The following is a 16,821-nucleotide window of genomic DNA, read 5'->3' as shown; positions in this document are numbered from 1 at the left end:
AGTCTTTCATACTTGAGGCCAATCCACTTGGTAGCCCCCGATTCCATAGCCACCTTCAATCCCCTTCGAAGGGGTTTAGTAATATTCACTAACACCTTCACCCTCATATACTCCTCCCATCCAATCGGATCAGACTCATCCACCTCCAAACATTCACCAATGCAGTCCCCCACCTCCCTAGCAAATCGAGAGGTTCGTTTCCCAAAAGGTACATCAAGAAGACGAATCCAGAAAGGGCAAGTATCGAAACAAACATCAGAAGGCTGTTCATCAGCACAAATCTCTTTCAATAATAGAGTTTGGTTATCAAAACCCCACGGTCTCCCATCCAACACCTTTTCCCTATCCTCTGTTTTGAAGAATTGAAACACGAAAAGGTTCGTGTCAACAGAACGGATAACCACATTGTCATCAATACGCCAAAGGTTTTTCAACACACGCTTCATCGCTTCGGCATTAAAAGTTTTCTTTGTGAGGAGTTTCCCCACCAAGCACAGGGCAATACGATTGTCAGGTTCGTTCTCATTCACCATCGAATTCGATCCTTCGAGGATAAGGTTTTCCTCATCAGTCAGTTTCAAATTGTCCCAAGCTTTCACTAATTGGTCCTCCATTGCAGAAAAAAAGTTCAGAATTATTGATTTGCAATTAAATTGGGGAAGATTAGAAGGAGATCGCAGAAGATTGGGAAAAAAACGAAAAAAACGAGCCCTAGACCAGAGAGAACTATTTCACCCTACTCGAGGGACTCTAAAATTCTCCTTTGGTTTTGTTGTTGATCTGACTTTCATTCTCATTAATTTCCCTTTGTTTTTTTCACAAAAATAATAAACTTGTTGATTTGCTTAACTTTTATATAAGCAAAATTTATCTAGTCTTACCATAACTTATGAGTATAACGTTACTTTAATTTTATTTTTTATGCAAATGTTACTTTATTCTTATATGAAATCATGATAATAAAACACATAAAATTTTACAAAAAAAAAAAAAAAAAAAAGTGAAAAGCAATCTTGATTAGTAATAACTCTATATAAATATAATTAGTGGAAATAAAGTGAGGAGAACGTTAATTTAGAACTTATTAACCCTGGGCTTATCTGAACTTATTAACCCTTATCTGAACTCAATTGAACTTATCTGAACTTATTAAACCTGAAATAAGTGAAAATAAGGTGAACAGAACAGACCCTTACTTTTACTAAATTTTCTTTTACTTTTGAGAAATAAAACTGGAAACTACTTCATAAAGTTAAAATATTACAAAAATGCCATTAATGACACGGGAAGCGTGTGAGCCATCCGATTAACATGATCTAAGGGTCTAGCTTAGTTCCTAGTTCTTATTTTAGTGTTGGTTCTCATTATAACTTGGTCCTATATATAGGACCTAGTTCTTATTATATATAGGACCTAGTTAAATGAAAATGAAAGAGAAAAATGAAAACGAAAATACTAAAACCAATTTAAAATCCACCATAATACTAATCTCCGATCCTTTGGGGAAGAGGGAGAAAAATGAAAACGAAAGAGAGAGGAAACAATTACCCTATTAACGTCCATTAAATCCTCTATGTATTTGGAGGGAGTAAGTTGACTAAATAGCAGCTGACAGCTCACTTGAAAATACGTCCCTTAAATAAACATGGTATGTTTAATTATCATTGTTATAAGGAAAATTTGTAAATTACCACCCAAAAAGGGGTGCTGTTTTGAAATTACCACCCAATAAAAAATTTATTTTAAATTACCACCCATTAAAAACAAAATTCTTTCAGATTACCACCTTTTTTTTGTTTTCCGGTGGAAAATCTGTTTGAGGGCCCCACATAACGGCTATAAACGGCTACGTTGACTCTCTCTCCCCAATTTCTGTTGTTTATAAATTGTCAAACTTCAATTTTAAAAATTTTGCCCCAAATTTCATTCTAAATCCCTCAAATTTCAACTTGTACTGTATTGTTAGAAGAAGATATAAACTGAATTTCATACTCTGATTTTGCAGCTAAGGTATGATTTCAGTACTTCGTAAATTAGGGTTTTTTTTCCCTAATTTAGTAATTAGGGTTACTGAGGCAATAAAATTTGGGGCTTTTTGCAATTAGGGTATTTGTTTGCAATTAATTGTGCGATTTAGTTAGAATTCTGCTAATTGAAGTTGATGTTGTCCAAATTTGTTCTTCAATTGTTTATTATGCTGAATAATTGTATCTTATGTGCTGTGTTTTGTGATTGAATGATTTGAATGATTCATTGATGCATGAAGTTGTAAGCTAGTTCTTTTTGTTTGTTTTTGGATTATGTCTTGCAAAAATGGAGGAGAATAAGTACATTTTCAGATTTAAGTATATGAGTGTTGTTGTTGACCTTGAATATGAAGTAGGCAAAAGTAACCTACATGATATAGAGAATTAAAGGAAGAAAGAGGGAAAAATTAAAATTGATGATTTTTTGTTAGATTAACAAAAGGAATTGAGGAGAGATGAAGAGTATGGAGTTTAATGCAACAGTTAGAACATTAGGTCGAAGAAAAGAAAAAAAAAGGGAAGTTAAAAAGGTGGGACCCACAGTCGGATTTTCAACCGGAAAACATAAAAAGGTGGTAATCTGAAAGAATTTTATTTTAAATGGGTGGTAATTTAAAATAAAATTTTTATTGGGTGGTAATTTCAAATTAGGACCCCTTTTTGGGTGGTAATTTACAAATTTTCCTTGTTATAAACTTGAATTTATTTACTCTTTTGAAAAAAAAAATACTAAAACCGATTTAAAATCCACCATAATATTATAAACATACACACAAAAGTTTACACATCGTAGCCGCCGTTAGAGAAATAAATGATTTTAGATCATTGGTACCCACCACATCTATTATTGTTACCTTTACTCTAAAAAAACCATTGATTCTCATTACTCCACCCCATCCTAATTAATTTCCAAACAACTTCATTCTCCTCTCACAAGTAAAATGGAAAACAACACTACAAATCAACGTCAGCCCCTGCTGCCACCTACCACCACCGATAACCACCATCGTCTACCAGTAGCATCGTCGAAAGGCGGCGGCGATGGTGGCTATGTTCATCTTCCTAGTAATGTCGATTCATTCGTTGCAGATGAAGAGGATGACATACCACCAATTAAAACACCAAAAGATTTTGTTAGAGAGTTTTGGATAGAGTTTAAGAAAACCATGTATTTGGCAGCACCTGCTACTTTCATGGGTATATGTCAATACTCCCTTGGTGCTATCACCCAAACTTTGGCTGGCCAACTTGGTACGCTCGACCTTGCTGCCGTGTCCGTCGAAAACTCCGTCATCGCCGGCTTCTCCTTTGGTGCACTGGTACGTACCACTACACTGTCCGATATATATATATATATACTCCCTCTGTCTCTAATATCATATTGGGTATAATTTTTGATTTTTGTGCAAGAATTTAAAATTTATTTTATTTGCGTCTGTGTTTTATTGACACAAATCTCAATAAAATTCCCTGTCATAATTAAGTGAAATGGGTACTCTTTATCATATTTTGTTTTTCATTGTTCATGTACTACGTGATTCATTGTGTTTCATTTTATTTCATCAATTTACAAATTACAATAAGAAATCGTAAAGGTGGTTGTTTATCAACATTTGAATTTTGAATCACAACCTCAAACTTTAATTAAAGCTATGCCATAAAATATTTTACAATGTGGTACACTAATTGACAATGTGAAAAGTAAAATTTAATCAACTGAAAATTGATTTATAAATTTAACATATACTTCATATATAACTGCAAATTACATGTAATGACTCCGGGCATGTCCGGGCCCAAATTCTATAAAGTAGTTAATTATGTGTTTCATTCGTTTCATCTCTCTTTATTACGTTTGTCAAATCATAAATTCAATCGTAATTATTATCAATAAGTAAAAAATTATAAAAGTCGATATTTTGAAATTGATACGATAGTTGATATTTTGTATTTATTGAAAAAGATATTTTGTTAAATGCGTCTCATATAATTTGAAACGAGGGATGTATCGTTATTGATAGGGCTCAAATGATATTTATTTCCTTGTTTAATGAAATAATGACTCATTAATTGATAAAGAGAGGTTTTTGACTCCTGATGGACGACTATTGATCACGTGTCCAATAGACTATATTGAGGGCCTGTTCTTTTCAGCTTATTTTCAGTTCAGTTTCTAATTTTCTTCTCTCACAAAACATTAATTTCAATTCACCTCCAATTAGTTCAGTTCAGCTCCTTTTAGTAAATTAGAACCAACCCTGAGCTGGTCCTTGAAAATGTACATATGTAATGGAATGCTCATGTAAAACAATATTTCTTTTGACATTTATGATAAATAAATTGAAAGCATAAACATTTTTTTTTTTTAATTTGTCAATAATTAAAAATCAAATAACATATTTCTCGTTTAACAAAATACGGAGTGTAGCAACGTCGTTGCTCATCAGTTAGCTAAGCTTTTTCCTAGCAGTGTAGAACAAGTTTGGGTGGATCATTGTCCCCCGAATATTTCACCTTATGTACTCTCGGACACTTTGTCCATTAATTAATACACCGTCTACTTTTCTTAAAAAAAAAAAAAAAAAAAAAAAAAAAAAAAAAAAAAAAAAAAAAAAACGGGAGTGTAGCATTACTTTTTTTTTTTTCAAAAAAAGAATAAATATAATTGTGTTCTTTTTGGTACGTAGCATCATGTTACTAATTACGGAATAATTACAGAAACATAAAACAAATGAAAAAATCAAATTAATGAAACAAAAAAAAAATGATTAAAAAAAGGCAAAGACTGTATATGCAATTATCATTTATGCCACCTACTTTGTAAAAAGTAAGAAAATCTTTCACCAATTAGGAGTACCACAAAAGAATGAATTTTGGTGGTACAATTAAAGAGTGACAGCAAAAGGATAAGGTAATTCCAATTAATTAATCAGTTATTTTAATCAATTAGTAAATAGTTATTATTCCAATAATTAATTATTGGCCAAAAATGATTCCACGTGTGTGCAACTGAGCACTGAGGTCTGAGGTCTGAGGTCTGAGGTAGTGAGGACGTGAGGTAATTGTGTTGTCGTAAATATAAAGCTAATAATTGATTTGATTTGTATTTTCCCGAAATTAACTACTCCGTATAATACAAAAAATATTCAAATTGGTGACCTCATTGAGAGAGACCACCATCTACTCGTTAGATCGGGATGATTAACATTCAATGTGACATTCTAATATATTCCGTATAACTTTGTCTTCAAATAAGACATTCCTAATAGAGTAATAAGACATTCCATTCCTTAAAATTGAAATCTATGTTACTCCATATTCAAATTTCTGTTTTCGTGTCGACACTTAAATATGAGTAAACTACACACTTTATCATAGATTAAAACTAATAAAATCATAAATAGCCAAATATACTTAGACACGTAGGCACGTTCGTTACACGTATCTATGTCGAGTATGGATATTCATTTCTGTAAAATAAAATTTGAGATTATTTTAAGTTGACATAAAAATCGAGCATGGATATTCAAGTATGCAAAATATAATTTGAGATTATTTTAAATTGGCATAACTTAAAAACAATTTTTAAGAAATGACATTAATTGAAATTCTTTTTACAACATTTTACTTTATTCTTAAGAAATTAGACATGTACACATAATTACGGATTAATAGATTATTCGACAAGTCAAATAAAAGCATACACATAAGACGTAACACAATTTTGTCAAATTTGAAGCTTGGAATGGGAAGTGCATTAGAGACACTATGTGGACAAGCATTTGGAGCAGGGCAAGTTGAGATGCTAGGAATCTACATGCAAAGGTCATGGGTCATCCTCAATTCTACAGCCCTCTTATTAAGCCTACTCTACATCTTTGCAACCCAAATTTTGAGGCTTATTGGGGAGACTTCTGCCATTTCCGAGGCAGCAGGTACGCCCCTGTAACAATTTTTACTTACGTAACTAAACTTGTTACGTCCTACCTAATTTTATGTAAATACCTTGCAAACTTGTTACTGATCATAACTTATTGTTCGTAGATTTTTAATCAACTAATTTAAATACGAACTACTTTGATTTTCACTAATCAAATATTAAGTTTTTTATAGGCAGGTTAGCGTTATGGATGATCCCACAACTATTTGCATACGCGATGGTATTTCCTATAATAAAGTTCCTACAAGCACAACGTAAGGTGATGACCATGGCAGTGATTGCAGGGGTGTCACTGGTCCTACACGCGTTCTTCTCATGGTTGCTCATGCTCAAGCTTGGATGGGGCCTCTTTGGAGGAGCTATCGTGTTGAATGGTTCATGGTGGTTCATAGTGTTGGCTGAGCTAGTGTACATTTTCAGTGGGAGGTGTGGGCAGGCTTGGAGTGGGTTCTCTTGGAAGGCTTTTCAAGATTTATGGGGCTTCGTTAGGCTATCTGTTGCCTCTGCAGTGATGTTATGGTAATATTTTTTTATGACTTCTAGCTAGCTACGAGTACTTTGCATTCTTTATCATTCTTATCAATTATACCATGAGACATTTGCATTAGTGACCAATTCGACATCAGAATGTCTTGTGTGTGACTGGCCACACCATGTGAGCACTTATAAAATACAGTAAGTCAGTAACCCCTATAACACCGATCAAGTAATCTTTGTATTACTGACCGAGTAACTCCTATAACATTTACCGAGTAACAAATCCTATAACGCTTCGAGAATACCCCTTTAACACTGACTAAGTAGTCTCTATTACACTAACAAAATAACCCCTATAATCATTGTGTGGCCAGCCATATATAAGAATTTGTGTTGTTTGTATACTCTGTACTACCTCTGTTAACTTTTAGTTACAAAGCTAAAGGGTATTATTTGTGAGCCATAAGGAGGGTTTATAATTTATCTAAATTATTGATCTTGAAATATATTTGTGTGCAGCTTAGAAACTTGGTATTTTATGGCTCTCATTCTTTTCGCCGGATATTTGAAGAATGCTGAAATTTCTGTGGATGCATTATCTGTCTGGTAAGCAAAACCTTGGCTATACAAATCTATTAATTTAGTTCAAATTGAATAATAATGGTGATCTAATTACGAATTTTTTTTCTTGTCTTTGAAACAAATTTCAGTGTTAACATATTAGGATGGACAGTTATGGTCGCTTTGGGATTCAATGCAGCAGTAAGGTAATCCATTTACGTACATGATTTGAAACCATTACGATAACTAATTAGACGTACATTAGTTGAGGTTATAGTTTAAAATTTATCGAGTTTAATTTGTATAATTATTGTGTAGTGTAAGGGTGTCAAATGAACTTGGAGCAGCACATCCAAGAGCAGCAAAATTCTCCGTCTTAGTGTCCGTATTAATTTCATTATTAGTGGGTTTAATTATGTCACTAGTATTGATTATCTACCGAAGCAATTATCCGGCAGTATTTACCAGCAGTAAAGAGGTACAAGACATTGTGTACAACCTCACCCCTCTTCTGGCTCTTAGCATCGCGGTCAACAATATTCAACCTGTTCTTTCAGGTACGTGCATACTTATAAATGTTTTACGAGTACTTTCTTTTTCAAACATACTGAAAACATAATTTAAAAACACGTGTGCTTGAAAGTCATTACTATACTTATAGAATCGATGAAATGATATACTTTGTATTACATTGGCCCTTGCCTAATAAGATTTCAATTGTGTGGCCAAATCCACGTCGCCTTTTATGATTCATATCTTGATTACACTAAACTAATACTCCTTAGCTTAGCTTGTTTGGACCCTTATCTTTCATTTTTGTGGTTGTTGATTGTTTTTTTAGCTTTCTTTTTTCAGACAATTCACAACATACACTTTTTTATTTTTTTTTATTATTATTTTATGAAATTGAAGTACTTTATTCAAAAGTAAAGTAGGAAACATATAATTGATCAATTAAAGAAATAACTTTTTTTTTTTTTTTTTTTGGTGAGGGTGTTCACAGGTGTGGCAATTGGAGCAGGTTGGCAAGCTTTTGTTGCATACATAAACGTGGGATGTTACTACATATTGGGCATTCCCTTGGGCCTTAGTCTGGGATATGCTCTTGATTTTGGAGTCAAGGTAAACTTTAATCTTCTAGGACTGTATTTAAACGTGCTCTATTGCGTAAAATTATCAATCCCATACACTAATATGTAATGTCCGAAAAAAATAAAGACATTACATAACATGAAGTACAACATAAGGTGTTAGTTAAGACGAGCACTACAAGATGGGGGGTGAATTTTAGGTGAGTTTCCATTACTACTTTTTGCGGAAATTAATTAAACTTAAAGGAACTTGCAAATGCACACAAATTTTACGAGGAAACCTTTCAGGGTCCAACTGGAAGTAAAACCTCGACCCTGTCTAAGGGATTTCCAAAACCAAGTTACTTCACTATAATAGGGCAATACCAAATTACAACCTATTATAAACAGACCTTTACTCACAAGTTCCACAACGAACTTGCTACACAGTAGGGCCCTATCCTACCCAATCTAAGTCCCAAACTTAGATTCACTCGTACTCCCAAAGTACACTTACAGCCTCACACTAGAAGCTAGCTCACTGTATGCAAAGTATGAATTACACACTCACCCAAGAACCCAACCAATACAAAATATAAAACACTTAGAATATGTTAGGCAAGCAATGCACGAAACCCGAAACTAATATGACAAGATTATAAGCTTGGCACACTTACACAAATTAAGCTATGAGATTTCTTCACGCATAAACTCACAAAAAACTTATGAAATGAGATCTCTACTATTTATACAAGATTTACTTGTATAGCAAGTAGGGTTTTTCAAAAGATAAATAAGTTAATTTAACTTAATCTCAAAACACGATTTCATGTAAATCATTTAGAATAAAATCTTTTCGGAAAAATAAGATAAAGAAAAATTTAACAAAAAGAATAATTTCTTTTTGTTAAACGAATTTTAAGAAATAAAATCAATTATAAAATCTTTACTTAAAATCTTTCTTTTATCTTTTCCGTTTTAATTAGATTTACCAAGCAGCTTGTCACGCTTCTAATAGGTTTCGTGCAAACCCTACTTAACATATTTAACAACCAATCTAGAAGATAAAATCTTAATTAAATAAGTTGCTGTGCCGATTTATTCTGCACTCGAGGATTGCTTGGGCTTCACGCATACCAGGACCAAGTTCCTGCTGTCTTCAAGTTTCTATTAGGGAACGTTCCTGTTAAGGAACTGAAATAGTTCTTGTTAGAGAACTAAGTTCCTGTTAGGGAACTCTTCTTTTATCTTGATTAACCTTCTTAAAGACTTCTTCTTCACGTTCTTCTTAGTTAAGGCTACTCTTCCACCACCAAGGTCTACTTCACCTGTTCTTAGTAAAGCAATAAAAGAAACCTTTAGTTAAGTTTGCTTGAGTTTAAGTCTATCATCATCAAAACTTCAAGCTTCAACATAAGGTTTGGTTACGAAGCATTCGTTTTGTATGTTGAATTTCATTAGCACTAATTTTATCTTATATATACACAGATATACCTAATTAGACCTAATCATAGCTGGTTAAACCTAATTAAATTTAGCCTTGATTTTATTTTTAAGGTAAACATAACACACTTTATTAAAAAGTCTCAGCAATTTCATAATCATCATCTTAGCCTTTTCATTTACCTTTAATTTAAACACAAGCCTATAAAGCAAATATGACTTTTATTTTAAGATGGAGGGAGTTTAATCCAGTGCATATAATTGAAAAAAAGACGTACCCTTCATCGTCGAGGGTTGTGACAATATGAGTATATGAGTATGACTACTAGTTATGTGTTGTTTTAGTAGGTAAAGATTTAAATTGCCTGTATATTTGAATTCAAAATACATATAAAACTTTATAATCAATAGATTCTATCTAATTGCAGGGTATATGGTTTGGGATGTTATCTGGCACAACTGTGCAAACCATAATCCTAATTTTTATAGTCTACAAAACCAACTGGAATAAAGAGGTATTTTTTATTTTTATGAAAAGAAAATTATAATTACTCTGTAATTATTTATCATGTTGAATTTTTGTTTTAATTTGAAGATTAATTGCCTGGCTTTTTTTTTTTTTTTTTTGACACAGGCTTCCATCGCTGGAGAAAGAATTAAAAAATGGGGTGGACCTCGTACATAATTAATTAATTATAGTGACAATGTGACACCATATACAAAGATGTTGAGATATGGATTTTGGCTCTTTTTTTTCCCAACTTTTTACCCATCACAAATTTTGCCAAAATTTTTTTATCTGAAAGTTTTGAGGCATTTTAATCAATCAATCAGGAAAAAAACAGTTGAGGTAGTTGAAAGGGATTACCGAATGTGATAGCTAAGTTTGCGATTAACGACAATTAACAACAACGAAGATGGAAAAACAAGCAATAAACGAGACAAGGAGAATTTACCGTGGGAAACCCGAGAACCAGGAGAAAAACCCACAAATCCACTATGTAGTAATAATTTGATGAAAACAATGTAGTTTACAAGCTTTCAATTACCATGAAAGCTCTCACCCCAAACTCACCCTCTCAAACACTCAAACCCTAAGTGTTTGGGTTTACATGAGCCTTTCTCTCTCTACATCTTTCCCTCATCCTCTTATTTCTCCCTTACAATGATAATACAAGAGTATATATAGTTCTAAATATAAGTTACTAACAAGGGAGAAATCAAGACCGTAAAACCAAGGCTCAAGCGCGATAAAACAAAGCCCCGAGAAAGGACAGGAGCAGGCGCTCCAAAGCACAGGAGCGGGTGCACCAAAGGACAGGAGCGGACGCTCCAACAAACTGGAAGAATAGCATAAACGATCCTCGAAAGAGCGGACGCTCCTCTATATAGGAGCGGCCGCTCCGACTTCCCCTGCCGAACAACTTCTCGTAAAACAGCCATATCTTCCTCGTTTCTTGGCCAAATTTAGCTTATGACCTGTCGTTAGAAAGCTCTTGAGACGAGATATCACCTCTAGGGGTGTTCATAAATCAGTCCGGACCGAAAAAATAGACCGGGCCACCCTGGACTGAATTCGGACCGGACCGGACCGAATTAATCGGTTCGGTCTTTGGGTCTTGAAATTCATTTTTCCAGTCTTCGGTCCGGTCCAAAACCCTATAAAAACCGGTTTTGGACCAGACCGATTTTTTTATTAAAAATTTGTGTGAAATTTTAAATAATGGTTAGAATTATCCTTAATAAGCTTAGAAAATTTTAACTTTATAAGCTTTTTTGCACTAAACATACAAAAAAAGACGTAAAAATGACGTTACAAATTACAATATAGTTTTTCCAATACTTTTTTTTTTTGTGTTTTCCTAAACTTTATAAAAAACTTAGTATTCTTTTTTTAAAAAAAATTCTTAAATCGGTCCAAAGCGGTCTGGTCCAGGTTTTGGACCGATTCTTTCGGTCCGGTCCGGGTTCGGTCCTGATTTAATCGGTCCGCTCCAGGTTTTGGACCGATTCTTTCGGTCCGGTCCGGGTTCGGTCCTGACTTAATCGGTCCGGTCTTCGGTTCTTAAAATTCTAATTTTCGGTCTTCGGTCCAATTCGGGTCGGTCCGGTCCGGTCCGGTCTTGGATTGATGAACAGCCCTAATCACCTCCAACTTGAATCATCTCAATATCACTTTTAGATCTTGAGATATATCCATTTAAAGTCAACCCTTTGTCATCCACCATTGCTTAACACCAAGCAATAGCCCATAGCTTAAACTCTTAGCCTCCTTGAACCATTTTCCACACTTCTCAAACCCAACAATCTCCCACCTGGAGATCGGTTCAAGTGTGAGAACAAACACACTACATATATACTCTCATGGCTCCTTCATTGTGCTCCAACATGTCTACATAAGTCTTACAATCTCCCTACTCGGAAATCGACTTATCATCAAGAGATCACATCAACACAATGAGCCAACCATTGTCATCAACATCTTTGCTAATCAACATAGCAAAGATCCGTTTTCTCTACACCAAGAAAACAAACCCACTTCCTCTTAACCAAGGAAGTGACATCAAAGTCTTCACCAACCTTGACAAACTCATCACACAACCGAGGGACTTTTCCATGTTCTCCAAGCACTTCACCATGCTCTAAACCGAACACACCCCCTAAAGCAACACACAAGCTAAAGGAATTCAATAATGCTCCCGGTACAATTAACTCACCATGCTCCCACCCGAATAAAACATCCTTTGCTCCACTTGCTTTCCCACGCACAATGCCCATGTGTGCAACACATGTCCTCTTCACCAAGGAACACCACCTCATCTACACAAAGGAGACCAAACATTAAGATTGTTATGAAATTAGGGTGTAATTATGTTTGATTAATGCGGAACAAGTCAATGAAATTAAGAACAGAGAAAAAAAGCAATAAAGAAGATAAACAAACAACACAAGGATTTACGTGGTTCGGTCAAAATAGACCTACATCCACGGGTGGGGGATTCGAGAGCTTCTTCACTATAATGGAGAAAGAAACAAGAGAATAATACAAGGAGTCTTAAATCTAATGGCTCAATAAGGTATGATCTAATTGATCGACTAAAGGGTCCTTTTATAACACAAGGAAACCCTAATAAAACCCTAAGATTGTTCCCCAAGTATACTCAAATAGCCGTCATAGAAAAGATATAATTTTAGGAAATATTTCATAAATTATCCTAGAATAACCTAACAACCGAGCTATAGCTTGACAGCTAGCTCATGCCTGCCGCAAGTCCTCATAGGGCTGAGCTATAGCTCACTCGCATAGAGCTATAGCTCGCAGCCTCGTTGCAAATTTCCAGCTTCGTCAGGTTTTCGTAAAACGGTCATAACTTTCTCGTTTCGTATCGGAATTGGGCATATGACCTATCGTTGGAAAGCTCTTGAACCAAGATATCACCTCTAACTTGAATCACCTCAAAATCAGTTGTAGTTTGAGAGATATAATCGTTCAAAGTCAACCCTACTAGATTTCGAGTCACAATTTAACAATATACACCTTGACTTGAAATCGACCAAAAACAAGGTAACTCCACCTTGAACCAAAAAACAAGAATTAATGCTCATAATAAAACATAAAACCTCCACCTTAAACAAAACTCCATAAGCCTACTCACATTAGGCTATCACCAAACGGACATCTTCCATAACTTGTGAACCGGTGCGTCTCCGAACACAAAATTCCGTACACAAAACCATCACATGGCCTAGATTGAGAGTATAATGTCCCGACGCCAAGCATGCTTATCAAAATTGACCAAACTCTTTTCAAACACTTCTCCATCTCAAAAAAATCAAACTAAAAAACTTAAGCAATTCTAGAAAAATAAAAAATTACATCAAGAATTTCTAAATTGCAATTGTACTTAGTAAATCACAAAAGTACCAAAATTGAGATAAGAAATAGCATAACTAGAACAAAATCTAATGCATAACCAAGATTGCTACTTTATTACAAACGAAAATCAAAAGCAATCTATCATAGACTCCATACCAAAAATCCATACGGTTTCTCGTTTTACCGAGAGATCTCAAAGGGGAACTTATCATGAAGAGATCGTAGAAACCGCAACCCCAAAGCTCGTAACCCTAAAGTGCATAATCATAATCATCATCGTTGTTGGCCATATTTGCGGATTTGTCCTCATTGGACTTCTCCTCATTCTTCTTCTTTAATTTCCAACACTCGGCTTTGATATGACCCTTCACATGACAATAGTTACAAACTTTTCCTTTACCAAAATTCTTATTACCACCATGAGCAACTAAAGCATTATTTTGAGCCGGATTATCAGATTTATTAACCAATTTATTGTCAATTAAATCTCTTTGAGTTAAGGAATCCTTAACATCCTCCAAACTCGAATCATCTCTACCATACAATAAAGTATCTCGAAAATGCTTATACGTAGGTGGTAAAGAACACAACAACCTAATAGCCATATCCTCATCATCGATCTCAACATCGATGTTTTGCAAATCCATAATAATAGAGAAGAATTCGTCTAAATAAGACTTAAGCGGTTTACCTTCTTCTAGACGAAGATTACGAAGTCTAGATTTGAGTAGCAGACGGTTGGTCACGCTCTTTGTCATATAAAGTGACTCCAACTTCAACCACAAACCCGCAGAAGTCGTCTCCTTGGCAACCTCTCTCAAAACATCATCAGAGAGACATAATTGAATTGCCGAAAGGGTCTCCAAATCGATCTCCTCCCACGTATCCACCGTCATGCCCGAAGGCTTGTTAGATACACCTTCAAGAGCCTTGTGACAGCCACTTTGAACCAAGATGGCTTTCATCTTCAATTGCCATAGGCCAAAGTTCACTTGCCTATCGAATTTCTCAATATCAAATTTCATTGGCATAATTTAATCAAACTAATCTATAAACACCTAAATCTTAAGACCTTAAAACCTTGGCTCTAGATACCACTTGTTATGAAATTAGGGTGTAATTATGTTTGATTAATGCGGAACAAGTCAATGAAATTAAGAACAGAGAAAAAAAACAATAAAGAAGATAAACAAATAACACAAGGATTTACGTGGTTCGGTCAAAATAGACCTACATCCATGGGTGGGGGATTCGAGAGCTTCTTCACTACAATGGAGAAAGAAACAAGAGAATAATACAAGGATTCTTAAATCTAATGGCTCAATAAGGTATGATCTAATTAATCGACTAAAGGGTCCTTTTATAACACAAGGAAACCCTAATAAAACCCTAAGATTGTTCCCCAAGTATACTCAAATAGCCGTCATAGAAAAGATATAATTTTAGGAAATATTTCATAAATTATCCCAGAATAACCTAACAATCGAGCTATAGCTCGGCAGCTAGCTCATGCCTGCCGCAAGTCCTCATAAGGCCAAGCTATAGCTCACTCGCATAGAGCTATAGCTCGCAGCCTCGTTGCAAATTTCCATCTTCGTCGGGTTTTCGTAAAACGGTCATAACTTTCTCGTTTCTTATCGGAATTGGGCATATGACCTATCGTTGGAAATCTCTTGAACCAAGCTATTACCTCCAACTTGAATCACCTCAAAATCAGTTGTAGTTTGAGAGATATAATTGTTCAAAGTCAGCCCTACTAGATTTCGAGTCACAATTTAACAAAGATCGACACCAATCTTGATAAAAACACTTTCTCTCAACCAATAAAGCACCACTTCCTCTACACCAAGGAAGAAAATCGGAGTCTACACCAACTTCAACACACCACCTTCTACACACCAATAAGACAATGCAAACATCAAGATTTCAACCAAACCCGACAAAACACCCATTTCCTCTACACCAAGGAAATGACACCTCCTCTCAACAAGGAAGCAAACATCAAATTCTATACCAACTTTGATAAACATCACGTTATCCAAGGGATTTTTCTAGTTCTCCGAGAACTCCAACCGCACTCTACACGAACTCACCCTCCGTGACAAACACAAGCCTTTTGGGCATTTTTCTTTTGTTGATGGAACACTCCTACCATGCTCCCACCTCAACAAACATCCATACTTTCCTCTCACACATGCTAAACCCACATGTGCATTAACCACTCACAACCACCATGGGAGCCTTCATGATATACCTTCACTTGACACGTCTTTTCCGGTCTTCTTCTATCATTGAAACACCGAACACCATAGCTTCTCTCCAATGACTATCCAACCAACAATGCCTACCGCAAAGATTCACTTAACCTCACAACACCCATGTGAGACCCCTTCACTTGACATGCTTTTCCCGGCCATCTTCCACCATTGGAACACCAAAACCATGACTCTTCCTCAATTGCAATCCGACCAAGCCATGCCTCCGCAAAGAACACACCCCTCATGACTACTCATGTGTTTTCCAAGGTTACAAGGCACCACTCAATTGTCCCATGAACTTCAACCGAGTTCCCTCAACAATTTCTCCATGGTCCTCCCTCTCACAGAACATATAGCCATCAATGTTGAGCTTACTTCTGGACATCAAGATGGGGAAATCCTTGATATCCTTCAACTCCAACATCAACACTTTATAGATTTAAATCCTCCTACTCCATCTTCCATTGTTAATCAAACTCAAAATTCAAGACTTTTCAATTCCATTAACAACCAATTGAAATCCACACCAAAGACTCAAATTTTGAACACCCACAACACCAAAATTGAAATTTAACACCAAAAATTCAATCTTTGGACTTTCCAATCACAAACAACAAGCATACCATACAATCTAACCCTAAAAAACAGCCAAAACAACCTTGGCTCTGATACCAATTGAAAGGGATTACGAACGTGCTAGCTAGTTTGCGATTAACAACAATTAACAACAACGAAGACAGAAAAACAAGTAATAAATGAGACATGGAGAATTTACCGTGGGAAGCTCGAGAACCGGGAGAAAAACCTACCAATCCACTATGGAGTAATTTGATGAAGAACTATGTAGTTTACTAGCTTTCAATCACCATGAAAGCTCCCATCCAAAACTCACCCTCTCAAACAATCAAACCCTAAGTGTTTGGGTTTACATGAGGCTTTCTCTCTCTACATCTTTCCCTCATCTTATTTCTCCCTTACAATGACAATACAAGAGTATATATATTCCAATACAAGGCAAATAATCATAGGGATAATAATATAAGTTACTAACAAAGGAGAAATCAAGACCGTAAAACCGAGGCTCAAGCGCGATAAAATAGAGCCCCGAGAAACCCAGTGGAGTGAGTGCTCCAAAGGACAGGAGCAGGCGCTCCAATGGACCGGGGCG

General features: G+C 35.3%; 1 protein-coding gene across 2 annotated transcripts; it reads left to right on the top strand.

Moving 5' to 3' along the window:
* Window positions 1–2,905: 2,905 nt before the first annotated feature.
* On the top strand, window positions 2,906–10,344 carry LOC145639765 (protein DETOXIFICATION 29-like). Of its 2 annotated transcripts, none has more exons than XM_081691172.1 (9): window positions 2,906–3,346; window positions 5,767–5,962; window positions 6,252–6,486; window positions 6,964–7,050; window positions 7,155–7,211; window positions 7,324–7,562; window positions 8,009–8,127; window positions 9,947–10,033; window positions 10,153–10,344. In XM_081691172.1, the coding sequence occupies exons 1-9, from the start codon at window positions 2,969–2,971 to the stop codon at window positions 10,201–10,203; spliced, it is 1,449 nt and encodes a 482-aa protein (XP_081547298.1). In that variant the 5' UTR covers window positions 2,906–2,968; the 3' UTR covers window positions 10,204–10,344. The 2 variants fall into 2 exon arrangements, with proteins under 2 accessions (XP_081547298.1, XP_081547252.1); XM_081691126.1 differs by having other exon boundaries at window positions 6,141–6,486.
* Window positions 10,345–16,821: the final 6,477 nt, after the last annotated feature.

The sequence above is a fragment of the Chenopodium album genome, chromosome 1 (genome assembly GCF_948465745.1).
Source record: "Chenopodium album chromosome 1, dcCheAlbu1.1, whole genome shotgun sequence".
In the NCBI taxonomy this organism is placed as follows: Eukaryota; Viridiplantae; Streptophyta; class Magnoliopsida; order Caryophyllales; family Amaranthaceae; genus Chenopodium; species Chenopodium album.
The sequence above is the reverse complement of the archived record's forward strand: the minus strand, read 5'-3'. Positions and strand labels throughout refer to the sequence as shown.

Excerpts from the sequence above, each read along its gene's own strand:
- LOC145639765 (XM_081691126.1), top strand. The coding sequence starts at position 2,969 with ATGGAAAACAACACTACAAATCAACGTCAGCCCCTGCTGCCACCTACC. Across the intron at positions 3,347-5,766 it reads GCTTCTCCTTTGGTGCACTG|CTTGGAATGGGAAGTGCATT; the intron begins GTACGTACCACT and ends TCAAATTTGAAG. Across the intron at positions 10,034-10,152 it reads AAACCAACTGGAATAAAGAG|GCTTCCATCGCTGGAGAAAG; the intron begins GTATTTTTTATT and ends TTTTTGACACAG.